The sequence below is a fragment of the Erpetoichthys calabaricus genome, chromosome 10 (genome assembly GCF_900747795.2).
Source record: "Erpetoichthys calabaricus chromosome 10, fErpCal1.3, whole genome shotgun sequence".
Lineage (NCBI taxonomy): Eukaryota > Metazoa > Chordata > Cladistia > Polypteriformes > Polypteridae > Erpetoichthys > Erpetoichthys calabaricus.
Window position 1 is genome coordinate 104,948,141 of NC_041403.2, and position 25,374 is coordinate 104,973,514.

Consider the following 25,374-nt stretch of genomic DNA (forward strand, 5'->3'; position numbering starts at 1 on the left):
AACACGTTTAGTTTGCAATATATTTTCAAGGAAATAAATAAAGCTTGCATCTAACTGCTCTTTTACAGACTAAGCAACAAATCAAATGGATGATATGAAAAACTGTAAATCTGTTTGAATATACTTAAGTGGGAGATGATAATTAAAAAGCTGAATCTCCTAAAAACTCTGATAGCACATGAAATGCAGCATTATACTCACTTCTATGCAATTACTTAAAATTACTTAAAGATTTTACTACTTATTTACAGAACACCCTAGATATTACACTGAACAAAAACAATAGCAATAAAATGGCAGTAGCGTGGTTCCTAACATTTTGGGGATAATGGAGCAAATTTAGCTCTTTTTATCCAAACAAGTTAAAGGATGACTGTTATTTATTCACAATTATGTTTTTTTTTTTCACTCTGCCACTAAAACTGTGTTCTAAAGTGAAGCGTTATTTATACATTTTAAAAACTCGGGGGGCTCCACTTCCTGCTCACTTTGCTTGCCAACTCCCAGGGGCAGGCGCTGGGTGCCCACTATCTCATGGCTGAGCCTCTCAAAGGGTGTCGGGGTGCTCCTCTGTTAGAGAAAGCAATTTTATGTAAAGAGATGATGTATAGAAAAGTATGCGGGTCGCGGGAGGAAGATGGTTTGGTGCTTAGCTATTAAAGATTGAAAATCAGTTACTTGAGTATTTCACTTCAAGTGTCTATTTTAAATGCTAATGAATAATAAAACATAGTAAAAAGTAGAAGTAAAAAAAGTAAAACTTAATAAAAGGAAATAACATTAAATTACTTTAACACCTCATCAAAAACAATATTATGAATTACTTCATCCTCTACATTCTATAACCATTGCATTTTTGCATTTCTCTTTGCACATTGTTCAGGATTTTTTCTCTTTTTCATTTATTAGATGATTCTCTTTGTTCTCGATTTTTATTATATACAGCTCTTTTTGTTCATTTTCTTTTTTCAACATTCTTTATCAGCTCTTGTCGCTCTTTGCAATCTAAAATTCAACATTCTTGAATACAAAATTTGTTTTTCTGCCTTCCCATTATAGCCGACTGTGTTGAAGAGCGAGTTAGCAGCACTGAGAGAGTCATGGGGTGGTACGGAAAGAATATGTGTGCAGTAGGAGTAACAATTGGGTGAGCAGTATGGAGGGGAGTGGTCAAGACTGAATATTATGGACACAACGGAAAACTTTAATATAATGGAGAGATACCCTGTCTCTTTTTGCTGCTTTCAATGGAGATTAAGGATATGCATGGCCATAGGTGAATGAAAAAGCCTTAAAACTTACCTAACATGTCTACTCTGAAGCAGGAAAGGTTTTAATTTTAGAAAATATTAACTTTCAGGTTTATGAGGTATCCTTGTTTATAGTGAAAGAATTTATATTTATATATATATATATATATATATATATATATATATATATATATATATATATTGTGGCGGACGGTGAGGACCCATGTCCGGCCGGGACATCCCTTCAACACTGGATCCAGGGGAGCAGCCATGGTGTGCACTCTACGTCCCCCGGAACACTTGGTGGCAGCCCCCCTGGGTTGCATCAGGGCCATTATCTTGGAACACCGGAGCTCATACCTGTTGGGCTCCGTGACCACCACCCGGAGGCGCTGCACGGCTTAACGAGCTTCTGTGGGCTGGAATGTAGCCACACCTGGCAGTGCAGCCTAATTAGGCCAATTACCACCTGGAGCACTTCCGGGAGGGCTACAAAAGGAGCCTGCAGCCACTACTCCGGGCACCAGAGTCGGGAGGAGAAGGACAAAGCTGCCTGGGAGGAGTAGTGGAGGACGAAGAGTGTGTTGTGGTGACTTTCTTTTGGGGGTCTGTTTTGGGACTGTGTTGTGCCTGTGGGACACGGGGAAGACGTGTCCCACAGGTGAAGAAAAATAAGTTCTTTGTTTATTTTAACATGCCTCTGGTGTGGGTTTGTTTATTTTAACATGCCTCTGGTGTGGGTCTCTGTCGGGTCAGGCGCCTATATAGCGCCTTTGTCACAATATATATATATATTTTACTATATCATTGGATAGTAATAAAATAAAAAAATTCCAAGTTTTTGAACATTTGCCCTGTTGCATGGTGATGAAGGTAATTTATTAAATTCATTCTCTTTCAATTTTGCCAGATGTCACTTGACATCATTTTAAGCCAAAGTTATCAATGGACGTTTTTTGCTAAATAAAAAACAGAACATCATGCCGCTTCTTAAACAACAGTCTCACATCAATAGGGAAGACAGCTTAATCAGATAAATGTTGTTTGTTTTATTTCTTTACTGTGATGGTCTTTAACTCACAACAAATTGTTTTGCAGTTAAAATAAAATCTTTTTGTTTTACGGTACACATACATTATTTTGTGAAACCCAAATGAGTTTCAGAAGGTAAAAGCTTTGATCAGCCCAAGGTTTAGTAGGTCTTCACTTCCTGTGGAATCACTTCCAAGAAACCCTGTAGCTTCTTAGTGAAGATGTCTGTAAAATAATAAAACCAACATGTCAAACTTATCGTTAACAGAAAACTATAATTTCAACTTCTTCTCTGTTTGCTGTCTTGAAAAGAGTTGATTGTTATGTCTGATTAGGAACTGCTTAAAGTGAAAACTGTAAAAATAATGTTGTCTACCCTTAAATATTCACATACAAGTCTAAAATTTGTAATATGCACAGTTTTGAACACACTTTTTGCTTAAATAAATCAGTGACTTTATGTGAAATGTTTCTGAACTTCTCTGGATAAAACAGAACTTTTCTTGTAACACTTATAAAGTGTACATTTTAAATACACTTAATTGTTTTCTATTAAAACTGCTTATTCTGTTACGTGGTTACTACAAAAAGTACCTTATCTGTTTAATGCTTTTGTATTTGATTAAGATATCCTTAATATTATGAATGGCAATTAGTTAACTAGAAAGTGTAAAAAGTTCTTTGGCATTGTAAGTCAATAATTTTAGGAATGCTGCTGCAGGATTTTTTGTCTGTGAGAACTAAGGAAGTGCATCTGACACAAAGTTACAGAAGCATGTTACACTATACCCTACGGTACGTAGCATATGAGTTCTGAGAGAACTGTTCAGAGATAGGAAACACAGTTTTTAAAAGGCAAATGTGTTTTAGGAAGACGATAATCAGAAAGAAGAAAGTAGGAAGAGTGAAGTCAACTCAAGAATTGCTCTGACTTACTGCTGACAGTTAAAGCAATGTAAGAAATGAGTCACTTGGAAAAAAACTGAACATGTAACACTACCAGGTTATATGGTGTGCTTTGACATATTTTATTACACACTTCACACATTTAAAAAACGTTTTTTCAATATCTTGCAGCATTTAACCATTATCTGCATGTAAGCCTGGAACATGCAATAAAAAAAAAAAATGAACTAATACTAAAAAGTTCTTCACCTCCTGTTTCTGTACCTGTTGGTCTGCAATGAGTATAATGAAAATAAATTTAATTCAATACAAAGAACCAAATTTTTATATAATGTATTAAAAAACAACAAAATGATCATATATTGGTAAACACCTTAAAAACAGAACTTTATTGATTTTTCACCGAACTACATATCTATTAATTGTCTTAACACCCAGTCTCCTGGGAGGCATAGCCTACACTGGTAAAATTAGGCACAAGGTAGGAACCAACTGTGGATGGGATGCCAGTTTATCACATGTTCACATGCCAGTCTAAGGAGAAAATGAAAATGCCAAACACTCAGTAACTGGGCAGTAGATTCAACCAGCTCTCACCCAAAGTTGCATGGTAACTGGTAATTCTGTGCTACTGTACTGTCTACTAAACCTTGTCTCTTATTTATGACATCTTATTAGCAACCTCGGACAGGACTGATGCACAATTTTGGTAAAGACTGATTTTTAAGGATATACCAGGAGGTGAATAAAATTACAAAATACCGAAGTCTATGCCAGAATTTCCTATCTGAGAATAAATCCTGCTGGCTACTTACGAAAAGCTCTGATGAAGCATAAAGGCAGTCTCTGCTTCTGAACCACAAGGAAATAAATCGGGATACCAGTCAGCATGAAGGCAAAACCCATGCCTGTGTTGAGTGGATCCGAGTAGAGGGACATCCCCACAATGAAAAAACACGCAATTGAGAAAATAGCAGGGATGAATAGATTAACCTGTGCAAGAAGAGAGGGAGAAAATATTAGTACTGTGCTGAAAAAAATTACACAATTCATTTACATTTCAGCTAAACTATAAATGAACCAACCTTCAGCTTTATAGTTAATTGAACCAGTTTAAGAAGAACTTAATAAATTACCTATAAATGTGAGTGTGCCAGTGTGAGATTTCCTTTGGGAGCTCCAGTTTTGCTCTCAAGCGCAAAAAACGCATATAGTATGTTAAATGGTAACCCCAAATTGGTCCATTATTTGTCAGGAGTGTGTTTGAGATTGGGCCCTGTATTGCTCTGATGCTTCAATGAGGAAAACTTAAGGTTCCTTCACATACTGTGCTGTTTGCTGATATAATATGAATTTGCTCCCATGTCCCTTATAATGATTAGAAAATGAGTGAATTGAAAATAAATGTGAAAAACAAAACTAATTAGAAAATACACATAAACGGTTAAAATCGTGCACCCGTTTTTTTATTTTTTATTTCGGAAAGAAAAGACGGACGGAGATTAAGAAAGAGAGAAGGCAGGAAGCTGGGAGGAGAAAGCCTGCGCGTGAACGAGCGAAGGTGCTCCTTGTAGAGAACAAATGCAGCTGAGCAGTGAGCCTGGGTGTTTGGCCGGCATCCCGGGAGCAGTCGGTAGTGGTCGCTCCCACTGAGCATTAGTAAGGAGCGGGAGTGACCAGAAGGAGGATGGCTCGCCGCATAAGGCCGACAAGGCAGCAGGAGTTGGGACTTGGGAAATGAATCCCCCAGCATGAGTGCCCTGGTAACTGGGGAGCCCATGTCACAGTCTGGTGTAGCCCACCGGAGCCAGGGATCGGCGAGGTGAACAGACCTGAAGATGGCAGCAGAGAGAAGGTCAGCTGCAGGTAGGGTGACTCCCCTGGTGCATAGCCTGGACGGGAGAAGCAGGGGAGTCACCAGTAGAAAGAAGGCACTGGGCTTATTTTTAAAAGGATGGCTTCCAGCCATTATTTTAACCTTGTTTTTAAAGGATTTATTTATTGTGTTAACCTCCACAGTTCACCTGTTTTCATTGGATTATTTATTTAAAGATTTTGAAACACTGCACTATTTATTTGGACACTGCTTTTGATTTTGTTGCTTTTTAATAAAAACACTTTGTACTTTATGCACCATCCCCTTGCTTCATTGTTGTGCTTCACTGTCCAGCTCATCGGTGACATTACCGACGGTGTTGGATTCAGAGCTCCCAGAAGCAAGATGGGAGCATGGAGTGGAACCCGCATCGTCACAGTTATACAAGAATTTAGTCAGATTATTTGACAGATTATTGTGCTGTGTTTGTGTATTACTAGATTAAAACCAACCAGAGTGCAAATGGTGAAAATAACTTCTCTAACTATACTGAATGAAATGTTCTTGGCCTTAACCTTACTTCAGTGAAAAAAGAGAATTCAACATTAAATGCACTACTTTTCTATTTATAAAGTATTTTATAGGCAGAAGAAACAAAACTATATAGAGTGGATAATAAAACCTGGTACCTTAAAAGGCCTTGGAAGATCAGGGTTCCGATAGCGATGGACAATGAGGCCCATAGTACTCAGGCCCATAAACAGCCATCGACAAATGCTGTAAAAATTTAATAGTCCAAAAACTTCACTGACCAAAATCATGAAGACCATCATGGGATACTGCAAGGAAGTGAGTAAGAGCATTAATCCCACAAACTGCACAAATCATATTACAGTGGAACCTCAGTTCACGACCATAATTCGTTCCAAAACTCTGGTCGTAAACCGAGTTGGTCGTGAACCGAAGTAATTTCTCCCATAGGATTGTATGTAAATACAATTAATCTGTTCCAGACCGTACGAACTGTATGTAAATATATATATTTTTTAGTTTTTAAGCACAAATATAGTTAATTATACCATAGAATGCACAGCGTAATGGTAAACTAAATGTAAAAACATTGAATAACACTGAGAAAACCTTGAACAACAGAGAAAACTAACACTGCAACCAGTTCGCGCTATAGCGCTAGGAACCGCTCGCTAAAAACACTTTTTTTAATGAGTTTTAAGCACAGGGGAAAAAATGAACATTTGAAAAATCCGTAATTTAATAAACCACCAAGAAAAGTAACATTGCAACAATGCAGGCTACAAACACTGTAAATAGAACTGAAAACAAAAACAAGCCTTCTCTACGTTATGCGTCCCTCGCTCGCTCTCTCCCCCGCCTGTGTGTGTGTGCCTGCGTCTCTCTTTTGCGAGCCTGGAGCGCCTGTGTGTGTCTCTCTAGCGTGCTCGTGTGTGTGCACGCCTCTCTCTCCCCCGCCTGTGTGTGTGCGCGTGCGTCTCTCTTTTGCGAGCCTGGAGCTCCTGTGTGTGTTGTCACGCTTGGGTCACAGATTTGCACAGAGACACAGGAGGTTGTAGAAAAAAAGGAACTTTATTCAAAGCACTGCAAACAAACATTTGTCTCTTTTCAACAGTTTAAACGTGCTCCATGACAAGTCAGAGATGACAGCTCCGCCAGGAGCAGAACATTGTCTGAGAGAGAAAGAAGGAGTAGCAAGTAGTGATGTGTCGTTCGTGAATGAGCTGGCTCTAAGAGCCGATGCTTTGAAGTGAACGAGAGGAGCCGATGCCCGTCGTGTAGAGCCGAAGCTTCAGCCGCTACTGCACAGCTCTGCTGAAAATCCATTCGGCAGGTGCGGGACTTTACTTATATGGGCACACAGAACATTGGCTCATAATGCCGGCTCGTTCACGAACAACACATCGGACTAGGATCGTACCATTATGTGAAAGAAGGAAGGGGGGCAGACGCTCCGAAGACAGCGAGTGTTGGTACAGGCCAGGTACACAGAGCGACACTGTCGCTGCGACAGACGAGGAGCCAGATTTAAATGCAAGCGCATTGTGAAGAAAAAAAGAAGAGTGAAGAAATGAGTGAAAGCCGAAAAAAAAGCAGCATCTGGCTGCATTTCAGTGATATTGGAGACTGCAAAGCTAAGCATAGAATTTGTAATATGAAAATATCCGTTAGAGCAGGGTCAACAACAAACCTGCACAGACATATAAGAACCACCCACCCATCCATGCAACTGGAGGAGAGCGTGCCTTCTCTCCTGCCATCCACTGACCCCGGAAAAGAGCCAAGTACTTCTGCTGCAGCATCCACTGTCTTACCGAAAACTGCAGGTATAACACGGTCTTCCGTTCAAACCAAAATAAGCACATTTATTCCAAAACAAATGACGCCAAACAAACAAATAAGTGTCGATGAGGAGCTGGCTAAAATGATAGCTAGCGACTTTCAACCATTTTCCATTGTGGAGGACAGGCCTTACTTCTGTACAGGCCTTAAACCCCACGTATGTTCTCCCTAGCAGAAAAACTTTGTCCCAAACAATTATTCCATAACTATATATCTAAGGATGGAGTACAACACTGTGCTTTCAGAAACCACTGCTCTGGAAAAAAGGTAGCATTTAATGACAACAGAGCTGTGGATGAGGCATTTCAAAGAATAAGTGCAGCAGCAGCAAGATGCAACCCCAGCAGCCTGTCTGCTCCTCCATCAGAGGGCCAAGAAGAAGAAATTGGAGCAGGGGCGTGTTCACAGGAACCACAAGCTTCTGCTGTGTGGAGGCTCTTTGACAAAAGAGCAACAGGAGACACTGCAAGGAGAAATCCCACAGCTGATGCTATGCTGGAGTTGAGGTCCTATCTTGAGGAGCCCCTCATCCAAAGAGCTGAAGACCCACTGAGCTGGTGGGAGGCCAAGGCTGCAGTCTACCCACGCCTGGTTAAGGTAATGGTAGGAAGACTTTGCATTGTCGCTACATCGGTCCCCTCAGAAAGAGTCTTCTCAAAAACAGGACAAATAATCACGGAGAGGAGAAATCGCATCAGCCCATCTAAGCTGAGGCATCTGGCATTTCTGAATGCCAACCTGGCCTAAAAACTTTTATTCAAAGAGTCATAGTGTTGTGTTGTTGTTGTTGAGTTTGGCCTTTATTTAATTTGTCTGCTGTGTTTGCTGTGGTTTTGTGTTAAGTTGTTCATTTAAAGCTTTTATTAAAATGTTAAACAATAGTAACTGTGTATTTTTTGTAATGAAAAAATGCATAAAAATACGTAATGTCTGAAAACAATGAATAAGAAATTGCTTACACACAAACCATAATTGCTTAATTAGGCTAAAATATAAGCATTCAAGTGATACTAAACAAAGAGTCATTTGGGAGCCGTAAGAGCCGGCTCTTTAAAGGGAGCCGATCCAAAAGAGCCGAAGCTTTGAAAAGAGCTGGAGTTCCCATCACTAGTAGCAAGCAACCAATTTAACAAACTGAAAGAAGCCCGCGCAGGCTTTTCAAGAAGGCGGAGCACCGCGCGAGAGGCATATTACGCGACAGAGCCGGCCAGAAGGGAAAGGAGGAATGTGAAGGTAGTCTGTCCATGTTTCTTAGGGGTTTTCCCAGGGGCGTCTGTATTCTCTGGGGGTGCGATCAGCTTCGCAGCTCACAGTGTGTATCTCTAGAGTGCTCCTGTGTGTGTGCGCGGCTTTCTGTCTCACACTGCCTGTGTGTGTGCCTCTGTCTCTCGCGCTGCCTCTGTGTGTGTGTGTGTGTCGCGCTCTCTTTCTCTCTCTCTTGCTCTCTCTCTTGCTCGCTGCACAGGAAATGCACAGGGAGAGACTGAACATGAACAAACCGAAAGGGATGCTGGCTTGTTCGTATACTGAGTGTGTGGTCGTGAACCGAGGCAAAAGTTTGGTGAACTTTTTGGTCGTAAACCGAGTTGTACGTGTACCAAGACGTTCGTGAACCGAGGTTCCACTGTACTTAAAATAGTGCTTGAATTAAAAAACACAATGTAACTGCAATTTTATAAGGTCCTTAGTAAAAAATTAGCTCTTGATTTAGAACTAAAAATAGCTTTATAGTGACAAAGGAAACTAACTAAATAAAGCAAGGCTTCTTTCATTGAGAGATACCTGCTGTAGTAAAAGCAGGCCGATTAAATTATATACTACATTTGCTGTAATCAATGAGCAGATAAAGCCTTTGTTCAGTAGAAAGAACCACCAACATTATAAGTAAGTCACATGTTACCAATATAAGCACCGCCGGTAGAGGAGTATGCCTTCGAATGTGAATCATAGAGAAGAGAATAGGCCACTGTCCTTCTCTGGAGGCAGAAAACAGCACCCTGCATAATCCAAATGAGGGTAGAAATAAGACAATGAATAAGATTTACAAGAAAAAAAGCATCATGAATTCTGAACAAAATTTTAAACCAATCTATCATTGTGGGCTGGGCTAAAAAAAAAAAGTCATACGCATAAACAATAGGGACAAAATTAATAAAAGAGTCTTAATATTCATGGGATATTTCTGCTACTTCTTGAATAAACAAAATAAAAAAGTAGTGCTGAATTCCCATCATCTAGAAGTATACAATATTTATGCAGAAACCTTTTTAAACAATGTTTGATTTGGCCTACTATATAGTATATAGCATTCTAAAGTCATTTACTCTGTGTCTACTGTATGAAGAGCCTTCAAATTCTGAAATCATATTAACACAAGAAGAGATGAGAATCTGGTGTCAACGCTCATTATTTTAGCACCAGTAACGGCATACAGCACGATAACGTGCAGTAAATACACTTGACTTCAGCGTTCATAGTTTTCATCCTCTTTCTCTGTATATTTAGCATTCATTTGCTCAGAGGTTGATGCACTTGCTGCTTCCTGAGCAGCTCTTCTTTTCTCCACCCTAGCGGCCCACTTCTTCTTTTCTTTCGTTGGCATCTTTTCGTGTTAAAACTGATTAAGTCAGTGTTTGTGTTGCAATTACTTAGTACGTTTTCTTTAATTTTTCACTTAAGCTGGCACTTAGGTCTTCAGTCTGCCTCAAGAATGATTTAAGATATGAAGAGGTAGAAGAAGTGATGGCAATAGGGTGATAGGAATGAAGACAGAGCCCGTACGTATGTTCTGCATGGCCGCCCTGTTGCCGAGAGTTGATTCTACAATAAAATAAAATAAAAATAAAAGAGGAATAACCTTGGAGGTCAATCATCACTCCGAAAGCGTATAGTAGACATCATGTAGTATATGTGTACCAAATTTCAGGTCAATAGTTCAAACGGTTTGCGTGCTACAGGTGATTTAAAATCCTGGACAGACAAACGGACAGCCAAGGTAGCGTATTATATAAGATTGTGTAGTCATATTAGAACTGCTACGGAGACCGTTTGAATAATTTAGAACATCAGAAGTTTGATAAGCCATTGAATTACATGTAAAAATTTGAATCATTGTGTATTTAATGCTTTATTGTTTTAGTGGTTTTTTTCATATCTTAATTACAATTCATTTTAAGTTTTTCTATTTGTTTTTATTGTCTCTTATAAATTTAAATGTATGGCCATTCTGTGTACTTTGTGGGTGAAGCCACAGGAGAACTGGTCACTCTGACATCACATCCACACTATAATTTTTTAATTTTAAAAAGAAGCTTTTAAACAAAAAGAATCTCCATCCACTCTGGAGTTTTTGCATTTTTTATAATAATATCTAGGTCTGTACTGAAATACCCAAAAACGCATATGACTTAGACTAGTGGTTCTCAAACTGTGGGGCAGGCCCCCCTAGGGGGGCACGAAGTAACAAAAAAGGGGGGTGCGAAGATGTGAAAAAAAGAAAATAAGAATCGAAAATATAAAAAATACATCTATTGAAACCAAAACAAATTAACTTAAACTACATTCTGATACTAGAAAAATAAATATAGAGTTAGATAGATGTCGATAAAAGTTAAGTAGGTATAATAAAATATGCATCTATGATATATCATTAATTAAAAAAGAACAAATTGATATTCATGGGCTCCTTTCAAAAAAACGTTAGGGGGGCGCGATTAAAACTGTTATGAAAACTCGGGTCGCAAATACTTAAAGATTGAGAAACACTGACTTAGACTTTCATCTACACTGGGCATGCATATGTTGGATTGAAAATCCTTGAAGGGACTATGTAGTGAAAAATTCAGAACCCTGTGTAAATCAGATTGCCTTGTGTTTTCTGCTCTTTCAAGGCTTTCAGAACATGCAGGACCCAGCGCATTCACAACATGTTGAAAAAGACAGAAATGACTAAAGGGGCCGTAGTAAATTTTGCCCCATGTCATATTCATGTGCTGATTACAGTTGAAAGTAACAGTCTTCAGAACTGGCAACGGTTATCTTGCCATTAAATAAAAATACTGCAAATGTTAAAGCAACACTTTTCATTTGCAAGAGGATTGATTTTAAGCATTCCACAGTAACCGGAGTGCATCTTTTATCAAATAACATCTATAAAACTATCTGAACAGAATAAACTAATAAATGTGTGTACAGATGTGTGTGTCTATAACTTTGCTTTTGTAATGGACCAAAATTTGGTGTTAAAAAACGTACAAAAGGCAATAGGAGGAGGGGCAATGTTTGACACTGGGATTATAAGTGAAGAGGCTAATTTCCAGAGTTATTTTTTACAGGTCATTGTTGATAGCCATCTACAGAACATTAATATTTACCAGTCTTACAAAAGAGTCACTTACTTTAATTGGTATTTGCTTGCTTTGAAAATTAATGCGTACTGGGAATACTGGTCTCTAATGAACATACAATGGTATGTTTACTTCTTGATAGTTACCAACAATAATATTGTTTAACCAATGAAAGTTTGTATACACCATCGTTAAACAAAGGAAACTGGCATGTACTATTGTTTAACCAGCCGACATGCTGATCTAGGCAGAGATTCAAGCAGTTATACACTATATTGCCAAAAGTACTGGGACCCCCCTCCAAATCATTGAATTCTTGTGTTCCGATCCCTTCCATGGCCACAGGTGTATCAAATCAAGCACCTAGGCATGAAGACTGCTTCTACAAACATTTGTGAAAGAATGGGTTGCTCTCAAGAGCTCAGTGGATTCTAGCGTGGTACTGTGATAGGATGCCACCTGTGCAATAAGTCCATTTGTGAAATTTCCTTGCTACTAAAAATTTCACGGTCAACTGTTACTGGTATTTATAAAAAATTGGAAGAAATTGGGAACAACAGAGAATTAGGGAAGGGCCACAAAATAAGCATAAACCAACCAGAGTATTGTTTTCAGAAAACTCAGTTTTTGCCCATTCATCTTACAACACTGACACTCTAGTTACAAAAGTATTCAGCTCTGGAGAGCGTTTTTAAAAGTTGTCCTTTTCGTCAGCTGAAAATGCTGAGCTGGTGTGGTTGAAAGGTGAAAATAGGGGGAAATCTGCAAGTTTTTAAATGAAAATGTGTTAGTGTGTATGAGACCTCAGTCAGGAAATTGAGAATAGTCAGCAGAATATTAAGGTTGTTTTAGAGTTTGTGTGAGTAAAGCATATCTTATTATTTCTTCTGGTATTTTGATTTTGCTTCTGTTTTGGGATTAGTGTTACTGGATCTTGCATTGGGGCTTTTTGCTCTGAAGTGCCTTTTTTAGGCAAATTCTTTTGCCTTGTTTGTTTTTGCTTTATATATTTTTGTTAATAAATCTTTACTTATGAAGATTATTGTGAAACATGGTCTCTATACAAGTCAGAGTTTGAAAGTGTTTCTCTCCCTGTTTAATGCCTGCTCTAACTGAAGCCAGAAAGATAGTATTTGGGGCCTGGCTGAGTTTAGGGCAGGTTAGGAAAGATCATGGTCAGTTTTATGGGTCTTTTGGAGGCCTTATACTCCCATTTGCCATATTTATGACAATTCACTACTGAGTCACTCAAGCTTGTTTGGTTGCCTTAAATATGCCCAGATACTTTTTATAAAAGTTAAACAATTCTGAACCCCTTTTTTTTCAATTCATAGTCAAGGGAAGGTGGCAAGTTAGACAACACCAGTTGCAAGTTGGGAATCCAATCCGGGACAGGGCACCTTTCCACTCATGAACACACTAACAAGAACCCAATTTAGAATCTGTAATTAATTTAACATGTATGTCTTTGGAATGCAGGCAGAAATTAGAAAATTAGGAGATAAATCCACATAGACATGGGACAAAACATGCAGATACCACACAGACATTGACCTTGGTATGGGACTCAAACATATGATGCTGGATCCATGAGTAAAATGGAAGGCATTAGATGAAGTAAAGGTTTTCAAGTCAGTATTGCTATTTTATATATATCTGAATTTGAATCTAAACCATCTAGATAAAAAATCATAACCACTAGACTACATGGGACACAGGTTTCTTAATAATGGTGGCAATCATTGTGATTGCCTGTTACTAAACTTTTTCTCTTCCTGTTGTGGCAAATGGTGCCATTTATACATTGATCAAAATACTTCAGTTTTCCACCACATTGAACAGAGGCAATGACATTACTGGTGACAGAGCCAACATCAGACCATTAAATGATTTTACAAAATCTTATCCAATACTCTACCACGGTATATATTAGGCCGATGAGGCAGGACTGGGAGGTCTACATCACATATAATTTGGTTTTGCAGTTTCACAATCGTCAATGAACTGCTGAGAGTCATGAAAAGGTAAATTTAATGTTCCTTTCTTTTGTTGACAGCTAGCTTTAGACTGGCTTACTTCAAATAAGTTTATCTTGCATGACGCTATTTACTAGTCTTTTAGGTCTATGAATACACTGAAAGGGAAAAAAAGTTCAAGGATCATAAAGATCAAAAGTTTGTACTTGCATATTTACAATATATTTGTATGTACTGCATATGTTGCATGACATTTTCTATTTTACTTGAAATTAAATTTAGTGAGAAACATATATAGGAATATGAGCCTGTGTACTATGTTTGGAGTAAACTAACTTAAGCAATTCTGATCATAGGACTAGATAAACACACGTTTGCTAAAAGCTAAAATTCATAAATAAACAGCTATCTCAGGAAGATGACTTCAAGCAACAGGCTGAATATATTTTGAATGAAAGACTTTAATGGTGATGGATTATCTGGTTACACATATGACAATTATGTGACTATTATAGGGCAGACAGACATATGATGGATAGAATGCATTTCCATCCTAAAAGACAAAGCAAAAGAGAACCTCCACTCTACAAGTCAAGTGTTAGTTGTCGTCTCTAAACAAGCATTTAAAAACCAGAAAATCGAGACTTCGACTTCAAGGTGCCATACTGAGTCACATTACTTGGAAGCAGTTAACTTCTTGCTTAAAGACGATCTGTTGTTGTCACACATGTGTGCATGGGAGGCAGCTAAAGGGCCTGAATGAGAGCAATTCCATGCCAGACCAGGGGGATGATGGAGTGCGCTAACTCTTTCTCTCAATTCTCTGCAGATCTGTTATGGGAAATTCCGCCTGGCCCCGATGACGCCACTTCCTGTTCCGGCCCTATTGATGACACCACTTCCTCCAGTCTCCTTTAAAGCTGCCATCTTTTTTACAAGCAAATCAGTTCTGTTCTGGACTCCAACCAGTACATTTGAGTACAATTATTTTCTAAATTTGCATCCGGGAAATAATATACGGTTGGCTTCCCCAAACTTTTTTGTGGCTCATTGTTGAGTTTGTGATAATGTTCACTACCCTTTTTTTCTTTAAAAGACTAAAACAGTTTCACTGCAGCACCTCCAGCACTTTTATAGACCAATAAGGGCACATTTATAGAGCTCTGTGCTCATCTTCAGTATAAAATCCATTTGTCATTTTCATAACTCTGAGCCATAGAAATCATACAGTATGCCTTTAGTCGAAAGTTGTGGAATTATCTTAACCTTTTCAACCTCTAAAATGTTCAGTTTTATAGAGATATTCTGGAAATACTCCTTTGCATACTCTGCTTTATAAGCAGAATTATTCTTAGCTTTTCCTTATGTGCAGTTCCGTTTCATAAAAGCTACCTTAGATTTAAATATTAAACTCTCTCCTTCACACCTATTTTTACCTGGGAGTAGTAAAGCATCCTCTGATCAGAGTTCCCAAACAGGACACAGCAACAAGGAATGGAATTATAGAGGAGAACCTTTGGAGTGCCCTGTCAGCAAAAGTCTGAAAAAAATTAGAAGAAGAAAAAAGTAAAGTAATGGAAATGTGCTAAATACTGTGGGGCATCTGTTCCATATTGCTAGAGTCTTGGGTTCAAAACCAGCCTGGTCACTCTCTGTGTGAAGTTTGCTTGTTCTCCTAATGTTGACGTGGGTTTTTTCGCTGGTGCTCCATTTTTACTCAGGCGTCTCTGGACAAGGAATGTGCAGATAATGGGTTGATGGATGGATTTAATTATAAAACAAAAATGCATATTTGAATGCAGCAACATTAATAGCCATCAGATCCCAATGTCAATGATTAGACAGAGCAGATCATGCAGTTTATAGTACTCACCTGGTTTCCTCATAGCTGTCAGTTCCAATCAACTCATCCTACCATCCTTCACAAATGGCCAGTTACCCTTACTTATGTCTGCCTGCCTCTATCTTCTCTTTCTTTCATTGCCTGATTTAATTTCTTCATCAGGGATAGCCTGACACAGCTTTGAAATGCAAAAGTCTAATAATAAATTGCCATCAGCGTCATATACAAGAGGTGAATTTAATTACACAAACTGATTTTAATCTACAGATTAAATTAATATTATGAAGAATACGGAAACCTGGAAGATTTTAACTGACACAAGGCAAACTCACTAACGTCCTTTGGCACAAAGAGATGCTATTGTGTGTTGTGCGCACAGTGCAAATTAATACAATGCTTTCTGTTCTAATTTGCACCACTTTGATTTTTTTTTAAATATATTGTAATGTAAAACGTTACAATGAATCACAGGTGGAAATCACTTATGAAGGACAGAAACTTGCCATTTGTCATAAAGAAAGATGAACTTCTGGCAAATTCATCAGACCACTTATGACCTCTACCTCTGCCCCTTCTGCCATAAAAGCATGATAGCATCTATTGTTCAATACAGCCACATTTTAAAATGCAGTGAGATACACAAGATATATGTAAATGGATTAAAGCGCTCATATTTATATATACTGTGCATTGTGGCCAATAGAGGGCATATCATAAACCCCATATCCCAGTCACAAGTTTTTGTTTTTTTTTTTTACTATTATGAATCATTGAGAATTTGTGTTTGATGGCAAAACACTGAGTGTTTTTGGTCGGGAACCAAAGTACAAACATGGGAATAATGAAATAAAAAATTAGAACATGAGTGTCAGTAGGCATTGCTCTTTAGTAACCACGTTACTCAAACTATTCTATAACATTTCAGAAATTATTTACCACTCTGATGTTGATCTTTCTGATCATAAAATAGGTCATTGCAGTAGCAATTGATGAGAAAAATTCATAATTAATTGCAGAATTTCTGTATTTGTTGGTTCCTCTAGAGTGCCTCTTTCTCTTGCATAATTTGGCTCATCAAAAACTAATCAGCACATCGTCATCTCATAACAGGCTTAAGTTTCGATTGTGGTATTTTTCTGTCCAGCCGTTTTAGCTCTAAACCATCCTCAATAAATGTGACACGCACACACATACATAGACAGACACACACCCATCATCTAGATATCGATGTTTTCGGTATCAGGAGACCCTAAAATGTTGAGATTCGTTGAAAACCGGAGAATGCAATTATTGACTAATCTTACGCTTTATGCATAGTCTAGCAAAATATCCGTGCTTCGCAGCGGCAAAGTACTGCTTTAAAATTTTTATTAAGAAGAAAAGTAAATCTTTTTAAACCAAGGGAAAATATTTAGAATAAATAAACAATAATCATTTGTTAAGGATCTCTTTGTATACCACGTTGTCAGTTCGGCCCTCCGGTTGTAATATGACCAAGCTGTGCACTGAGCTTCCTCTTGAGCATGCAACGTATAGTTGGCCATGTGAAAAGCAATCTTGCCTCAAATCAATGCCAACCTTTTGTAGGGTCTGTCCCCAAGACTTATTAATTGTCATTGCGAAGCAGAGCCTTACTGGAAATTGGAGGCGTTTGAATTGAAATGGGAGATCAGAGGGTATAATGGGGATGCGAGGAATAAATACTCTCTCCCCTGAGCCACCACCAGTAAAAATAGTTGCCTCAATTAGGTTCTTTTGCAGACACGTGACCTGAAGTCTCGTGCCGTTACAAAATTTCAATGGCTGTAAGTTTCTCAGTAACATTGTTGGTGCCCCAACCTTCAAAATTAGATTATGCTCAGGAGTGCCTGGAAGATTCAGAGTGTGGAGAAACTCTACCGGATAGTGCACCGCGTCTTCCAGTTCTACAACTGAATCCACAGACTGATATGTTTTCGGTTGTGAAGGTAGTTCTTGAACTAAAATGTGGTTTATAGTCGTAGTCATGTAATTTCTTGGTGTCAGGATAGCTCTCTCCCTCAACCATGACACATCGTTTTCATGGAGATTTAATCGTAATAAACGAACAATAAAACAGTGGAGAAGCCATGGATTAAATAAAAAGGCTGCAGTTAGCAGGGAGACGTGAATACCGTGGCAAAGCAAGGAAGGGAATGAAGAGACCGGAGCCAACTACGTGGGAGGCGTGGGGATGGGGGACCCACCGGTGCCTTACACGGCGACCGAGCTGCAGGCTATGGACGTATATATGTACGTAAGTAGGATTCAGTTAGCGTTGGGAACCCGCGTACCAAATTTCTTGAAGATGGGCCCATAAGTAACAAAGACCGTTGGAAAGTTCAATATGGCAACTGTGGCATCATACCACCAAAATAAGTACGTACATCGGTTTCGGTTAGTGCAGGGAAGCCGCCTACCAAATTTCATGAAGATGGGGCCATAAATAAGAAAGTTTAACATGGCGAACGTTGTCGACCATTGTGACCGTTACGCGTAGAATTTCGAAATGAAACCTGCTTAACTTTTGTAAGTAAGCTGTAAGGAATGAGCCTGCCAAATTTCAGCCTTCTACCTACATGGGAAGTTGGAGAATTAGTGATCAGTGAGGGCTTTGCCTTTTATTAGTATAGATGATAGGTTGTGATGGTGCAAAAGCAAAAGTGGACAGAATCAGCGTTAGGTCAAATATCAAAAGAAATGACATGAGAAAAATTGATTGTCAGAATTTGAAAATGACTGGGAAAATTAAAATAAAAAAAATATGAGAGAATTTCCAAAACCTGTCTGATGTTTTCCTTTCCTAAACCAAGTACACAAAAGAAATTGTAGCATTTGGATGTCACGCACCTGTGAAAGAAAAAATAACTGCTTGCAAGCTACTTAGGGCTAATAGCTGACAAAGCCATTTTTCTATAACGGCAGGTTATTCATACAGGTGTCTGTCATAAGACAGGGTGCAGTAAGCTGACCTAGGACAATTTTCAGTTTCTTTAGGAACGTGTCTATTTGACACATGAAAGAAGACCTTTCCTTCTTTAGGGTCTATCTGACAAGTAAAAAAAAAAAAATAGAAAAAGATGGCCCATTACCGTAATAAAATAAAATGCTTAAGTAAACAATATTATGGTTTTTTTGATAAATAAGGGGAAGTGGGAGGAAGAAGAAAATATAAAAAGCCGATCGAAGAATAGAACTTTGCTCTTCTGCCTTGCAATGCATGAATCCACATACTCATCTATGACTGAATAAAAAGCTGATTGATTTGAACTATTCCTGTCTTCCTCGGATGTTTCTTCCACACACCACACCCATGTGACCTGCAACAACAAACAGTGAGGAGGAACACATGCCTAAATGCGACGACAATAAAATTAATGACTGCTAAATTAACATCTCAATTTTATTGAGGTCCAAAAATAATACTATATATAACTAATGTCGGAGGAATCAGGAATGGATTTAGAGGTCATGCTGTTCTATGTGTAGACTTTATTAGGGTCCAATTATTTTATCAAAAATTAGATCTGATTTTAAAAGGAATAAAACCTAACAATACTGCTTTAGATTTCAAATGTAAATTTTGATTCACATTTCTCTTGTCCATTGCTTCTTAAACGCAGTTCTGGAGACCCCTTGTGGCTGCAGATGTTTCTTCAAACAAGTTGTTTTTTTAAGGTGGACTCCTAGCCTAATGAAGAAAGCTGTTATTTGCTAGTAATTAAACTAAGTTTGGTCATTTTTTTATTAGAATCTGCCAAGCATTTATGTAAGTTACATGTTAATCATCTAGTGTTCTTTTTTACTTAGGTTTTACAGTTTTCACTCTCCATTATTTACTAATGAACCATGTTAATGGGGCAGACCCATTCAGTGTTTTGAAGTTGGTGGAAACAAAAACCTTGAGCCACATGGAGTCGTCAGGACTGAGTTTAAGAACTACTGCTATGGCAAAGAAATGTATATGAATTTAACACTTAATTGATTGGAATTCCAGTCATGAACCCATAAAAACTGGTCAAAATCACAGACCATTGCACTGTTTATATCAGTAAAATGAATGTAGTAAACATCTAAAATGCTGTCTTCATTCCAGTATTACCATTAGATTGAACTTTATTCATTCAAGTCCAGTATTTGGATAAGCTGCTTACACTGGTATTGCTTTTAATTAAATATTGGTTAGCATCAATATTTCAATATCTGCAGTGGGCTCAATACTTGCAGGAGGAGCAGTAAGGATCCCATGGCTTAGGCAGCAGTTGGAGCAAGTGCCATGGTAAAGAAAACCCTGGCAACCAAAACTGGCTGTAGGGACAGGAACGTTACTTCTCTGGTAGGGAAGGTACTTGAGCTTGTGTGGGAGGTAGACAGGTGTCATCTAGATATAGTTGGTCTCGCCTCAGTACACAGCATAAGTCCTGAAACTAAACTCCTGGACTTGATTCCATTATTGATAAGCACCAAGTGGATGTGGGCTTACTTACAGATTCTGGCTTGTCGTGTGAACGTTGGGAGTTTACTCTACTAGATAAGAGGGCCATCTCCCTGTGACTTCTGAGTTGGGGAAGAGCTCTAACTTTTCTCTGTGCTTATGCAACAACAATTGTATAAAATATTTGGCTTTCCTGGAGACGTTGTGGGGACTGCTTTAAGTTGCTCCCACTTGGGACTCTGTTGTTCCACTGGGGGACTTTAATACTTTCCTGGGTAACAGCTGTGAGCAGATGGGTGTGATTGGGACGAATGATCTACCAGTTATGAATCTGAGTGGTGATTTGTTTATGGACTTCTGGGCTAATCACAGTTTGTACATAATGAGCACCATGTTTGAGCATGACAGTACTGAGCCACCATTACCACACAACAGTACAATATCTAGTAGTCGAGTTTTTAGTAGCGATGATGCGCTGTGCTGGTGTAAAAGTAATCTGGCCAAATTACATATAGATAAGACCGGTGTATGAAATGAACATTAAAAGAGATCTTTTGTGAAGACCAACATGTCATCAAAAGCCATATATAACGTTTTTTATTAAGATGACTTAGGCCACATTAAAAAGGTGCATGGCTCAAAGGTTGCATTTGACACCTCTGGTTTAAACTCTAAAATAATAACACATAAATATGCAGTAAGGAAAGAGTGCACAACATTTCCTATATCAAGTGTGATTTCAGTTTGGGGATTGCCGTTTCCTGAACACAAAAGAGCATAGCACAATATGTAGATACTAAATAATAAATAAACAGATTAATATTAACACAAAATGTATAATTACAATAAACACATAAAAAATATGATAATCAAATGCCCATTTAAAAGGAAAACAAACACATATCAGGAAAATAAATCCTGGCAGTAACATAAGATTTTTTATCAGTCTGAGAAAAGCATTTTCAAACATTCTGCAAAATCCATTTTTTTTTGTAAATTTGTTAGGGTATTTTGTTACAAGTAACTGAGAAGTTGATTCTCTGGAATGTACCTCATAACTTGCATACAATTGTGGCTATAAATATTGGCACTATCCCAGCTGACATTCATACACAAAGTACAACAGCGAAAACTTGGGACTGTCGGTTGCCATCTCAATGAATGGGGCCTCATTAGTAGAAGGCTCAGGTGGACCCAACTTCTGACACAAGGACACAAAAAAGCCAGACTAGAGTTTGTCAAAACACACTTGAACAAGCCAAAATCCTTCAGAGAGAATGGATGGATCGATGAGACCAAATGAGAGGTTTTTGATAAAGCACATCATCTTTATGTTCACAGACAAAAAACCAAAGCCTTCAAAGGAAAGATCAAAATCCCTACTGTCAAACATAGAGGTGGATCACTAATGGTGTGGGGTTGCTTTACTGCCTCTGGCACTTGGTGCCTTGAAACTGTGCATGGTATCATAGGAATGCTGGAGCACAATTGTAGCGGTGCTACATGAATGTGGATGTCTTAATGTGTTTTGTGCCGAGTCGTGTCTTTCGGAACGTTGTCCCATTTATGTAGTCTATGGTGCATCTATGTAAATGTAGTCCCCCTGGAAATAAAGGGGAAAGGAGAACGCTGCAGGACCCTGACCCCTCAAGGTAATTTTCCTGTCCATCAATCAAATTCATCCAGGTTATTTCCTATTTAAATAAGAGAAGGGAAATAGGAAAGGAAGGAGATGAGAAGGAGAAGGTAACAAACCAGAACACAACCCCAAAACACAGAGAAACGCCGATCCAGGTCGTCAAATACCTATCCTCAGTTTGCAGCTCTCAATCCTGGACCTGAAGCGATCTCACCATTCTAACAAAACCCCGGGGTTCATAGTATATGGACATGCAGAGGACTATATGGTGAGACTATTTCTTTTTACTTTCAGGAAAGGAGCGAACAGACAAGTGCTTCCATTTTGCAGCTGATGCTGGACAGTTTCTAACCGGTCATTTCCATTAATCATTCTCTGGACAATTTCCTGGACTTTACGTGTGATATGTGTTTCTTGTGCATCATATCTGTTTTATGTTCAGTGTAGGGTCAAGGGAGGGTTTGCATTGTATTTTTAGTGCTGCACTGTTTATTATAATATTCTGCCGTTCACTTGTGAGGTTGTGGGTGGGAAAGGGAGAGGTGAGATATTTGCACTGTTTGGCATTTTGTTTCACTTCTTTTTCATTAATATATATATTCACTTTATTAACTTACTGGTTGCCTTTTTTGCCTACTTGATCGATTGGGGAAGTAACTGGAAGATGTACGGTTTGTCTAAGACTAATGCCCCTCAGTTTGCCAGGCCACAGGTCTTGGCGGTGTAGATGCCAGTCCGGACAATTGGGCCGGCCGTTACACAATGTAGGACACAGTGTCATTAGGCTTGGTTACCGTCAAAGATAATTGGTCTTTCAGCATGACATTGACCCACAACACACTTTTGAAAGCACTCAGAAATAGTTTCAAAACAAGCAGAGTGTTTTGAAGTGGCCAGAAATAAGTCCTGATTCAAATTTTACACGTGTGGCAAGATCTGAAAAGTGCCGTTGAGAGAAGGCCCTCATCAAACGTGGGGAATTGGAGCATTGCCCCAGGGGTCAAAGATATCATCACTACAGGAAGTGCTTGACTGCAGTTGTTCTTTCCTAAGGTTGTGCCACACAATATTAAGTCAAGAGTGCAAATAATTTTGTCTGTAGCCTTTTTGGGTTCTGTGCGAACTAGATTAGATTTAGCGTTCCCCCCACCCCAAGGCATTTTGTGTTGTTCCAACGTAAATTAATGAAATACGTGTATTAACACCAATCATTTTGTAATGTCATACAATTTATGGAATAATTGGGGCATTATCTGGAAAAAATGCAGCAGTGCTAATATTTTTAGCCACAAATATATGAGCACAGTTCATCCATTTTTGACATTCTCATATCTGTACAGCTCTTAGCCAGAAAGTAATGGCAGAGCAGAGGGACCATTGGCATTATTAGCACCATTAGTAGAGCAATGCAAAGCAATCCTAGGATCCGTTACCTGTTCTAGACTGCCAAATTTTGGGCCACGGCTACTGTTAACTAAATATCTGGACCTTGTATTTATTTTCATTTTCCTTCATTTAGATGTTTACCCTTGGGAAAGTTTACTGTAGTCATGTAGTAAGGTTATTGTAAAAATGTACCCATCCATCGAATTACTGGCCCTGTCTCACTTAGTTTCTGGGTTGGGATGCTAGAGTTCATTTTGGCAGCAAGTAACTTTGGACAGAGTGCCAGGCCTCCACAGAGCACTCTTATGAGCACCAGGCCGATTTAAAGTGACCACTTAATCAGGGATGGGAGAGGACCAAGAGGCAAATGCCACAAAAATGCAGAGGAGAACCTGCTTGTTCTAGCCAGGCGGTGGCCATGCTGGGATTCACATCCTGTCTTCTGAGGTTGTGATGCAGCAGACCTTTTAAAATCATTATATTTAACTGGTCATATTTATTAAAAGTGAATTCACAAACCACAGCCACAGCATTCGATGCCAGAATATCTTCAGATGTCATCACTGTGTAATAAGAAATGTTCGTCAGGAGATAAGTAATTGTCACTGTTACCATGGATAATATGATCGACAAAGGGATGGTTCTGAAGAAAAAAAAAAATGATGAACAACATGTTTTTACAATCTAGTTACAATAAATGCTTATTGCTGGGGGTGTAGTGATTCACCAGCCCAAGGAATAAAAAACTGCCTAAACCCAGATCATGTGCATTAAAAATGTAAAGGAATACTCTACCCAAAATTGACATTCTGTTTAAATGTTACTAACCCCATGTGATTTATAGTAAGAACTGAGATTAAATTTTATTCATATATTTTCATTTAGAAAGGAGGTAAGAAAATGTATGATTCAGTCATAGTAGGTGACCAACGTTGCACAACAGAAAAAATTCTTGCATTTCCCGTTTCACATAATCTACATGAAAAGTCATCCAATCATTTGCTCTCAAAGTCCCAAACATGAATTTTTAGTTTTTTACTAAAATATTTTAAAATAAACCTCTTCTAGGTAATGCTCTTGTGACTGTGCACACACACACACATATATATATATATATATATCCATCCATCCATTTTCCAACCCGCTGAATCCGAACACAGGGTCACGGGGGTCTGCTGGAGGCAATCCCAGCCAACACAGGGCACAAAAGTTTGGAGCCCTTAAAAGTCCCCACCCAGTGCTGTAGTTGGTCTCATCTGGAGCTCCTGTTGACTGTTGGTTAACAAATGGCTTAGACCCAACACCATCAAAAACAATAATTGGCTGAAAATAGGGGAAAATAACTTGAAAAAAAAAATGTGATTCATAAAAGAAACAATAAAAGAAAAAAAATTAAAGAAAGGAAACAAAATGCAAAGAAATACAAAACAAAATGAAGGGTGGAACCATGACAGAGAATAAAGCAAGCTCACTTAACCACACTGTAAATACCATACCTGCTCAAACTCTTGAGTAAATTAAATGCTTGTCTTAAATATACTTCATCCAAGTTTCAGTGTAATTTCACACTCTAGTCCATGCATCCATACTGGCAGCAATGAGCACTAAGTGGGAAACAACCTGATACAGTACTTGTACTGTCTTGTTAATTGCAGAGACAGAACAGATAGGAAAAAATGAATGGACCAGGAGATAAAGATCAAAGCAAAGTTGAAACAGGGAAGGATCAAAACCAGCATGACAGTATTCACTAAAAGATGAATCAGAAATGCCTATTAAAATCCTTGTCAAAAAGAAAACATGCAAAGTTCTGATACTGGAAAAATATTACAAAATAATAGAGCTACTAACAAGGATTTCACTTTTGTTAATTAAGTAACTTGAACAACTCTAGGAGGAGTTGTGTCCTAAGGATGCTACAGAAGTGTGACTTCCTGTAACTGCCCCCCAATGGCTCATCGTCATATCCCAACAACCGAGAACCAAAATGGTGACATGAACCCCCCCAAAAAAAGGCATTGTGGAATAAATAAAAATAGTAATCAGTCATATTTATTATTTAAAAAAACAGTAAAAATTATAAACAGTTAGTTATTGAAAATATCAGTAAACAGAGTACACAGAAAAATTATACATCCTTGGCAAAACTGGAATGTTAAGAAAACATCGTCCATCAATTTCATAAGAGTACTGTGTTGTAGTCTGACTATATTCAGTTTGAACTCAGTGTAAACCACACTGAGAAAAGTGGAAAAGTGATTAATTGAATTAATAGGAGATGTACCATTCTGAGAGAAACAAGAAGTAAAAGTGTTTGAAAGTGCTGAATATAAAACAAGAAAAAGCCTTATGAA

General features: G+C 38.4%; 1 protein-coding gene across 1 annotated transcript in view; it reads right to left on the reverse strand.

Moving 5' to 3' along the window:
- Positions 1-2,258: 2,258 nt before the first annotated feature.
- The window catches only part of LOC114658419 (cystine/glutamate transporter-like), a 49,030-nt gene continuing 25,914 nt past the window's right edge, over positions 2,259-25,374 (reverse strand). The window contains exons 7-12 of the mRNA XM_028810494.2: positions 23,540-23,663; positions 15,136-15,239; positions 9,278-9,374; positions 5,694-5,843; positions 4,004-4,181; positions 2,259-2,507 (exon numbers count right to left, since the gene is read on the reverse strand). Of these exons, the coding sequence (XP_028666327.1) occupies positions 2,443-2,507; positions 4,004-4,181; positions 5,694-5,843; positions 9,278-9,374; positions 15,136-15,239; positions 23,540-23,663 (718 nt within the window). The 3' untranslated portion in view covers positions 2,259-2,442. The remainder of the gene's footprint in view (positions 2,508-4,003; positions 4,182-5,693; positions 5,844-9,277; positions 9,375-15,135; positions 15,240-23,539; positions 23,664-25,374) is intronic.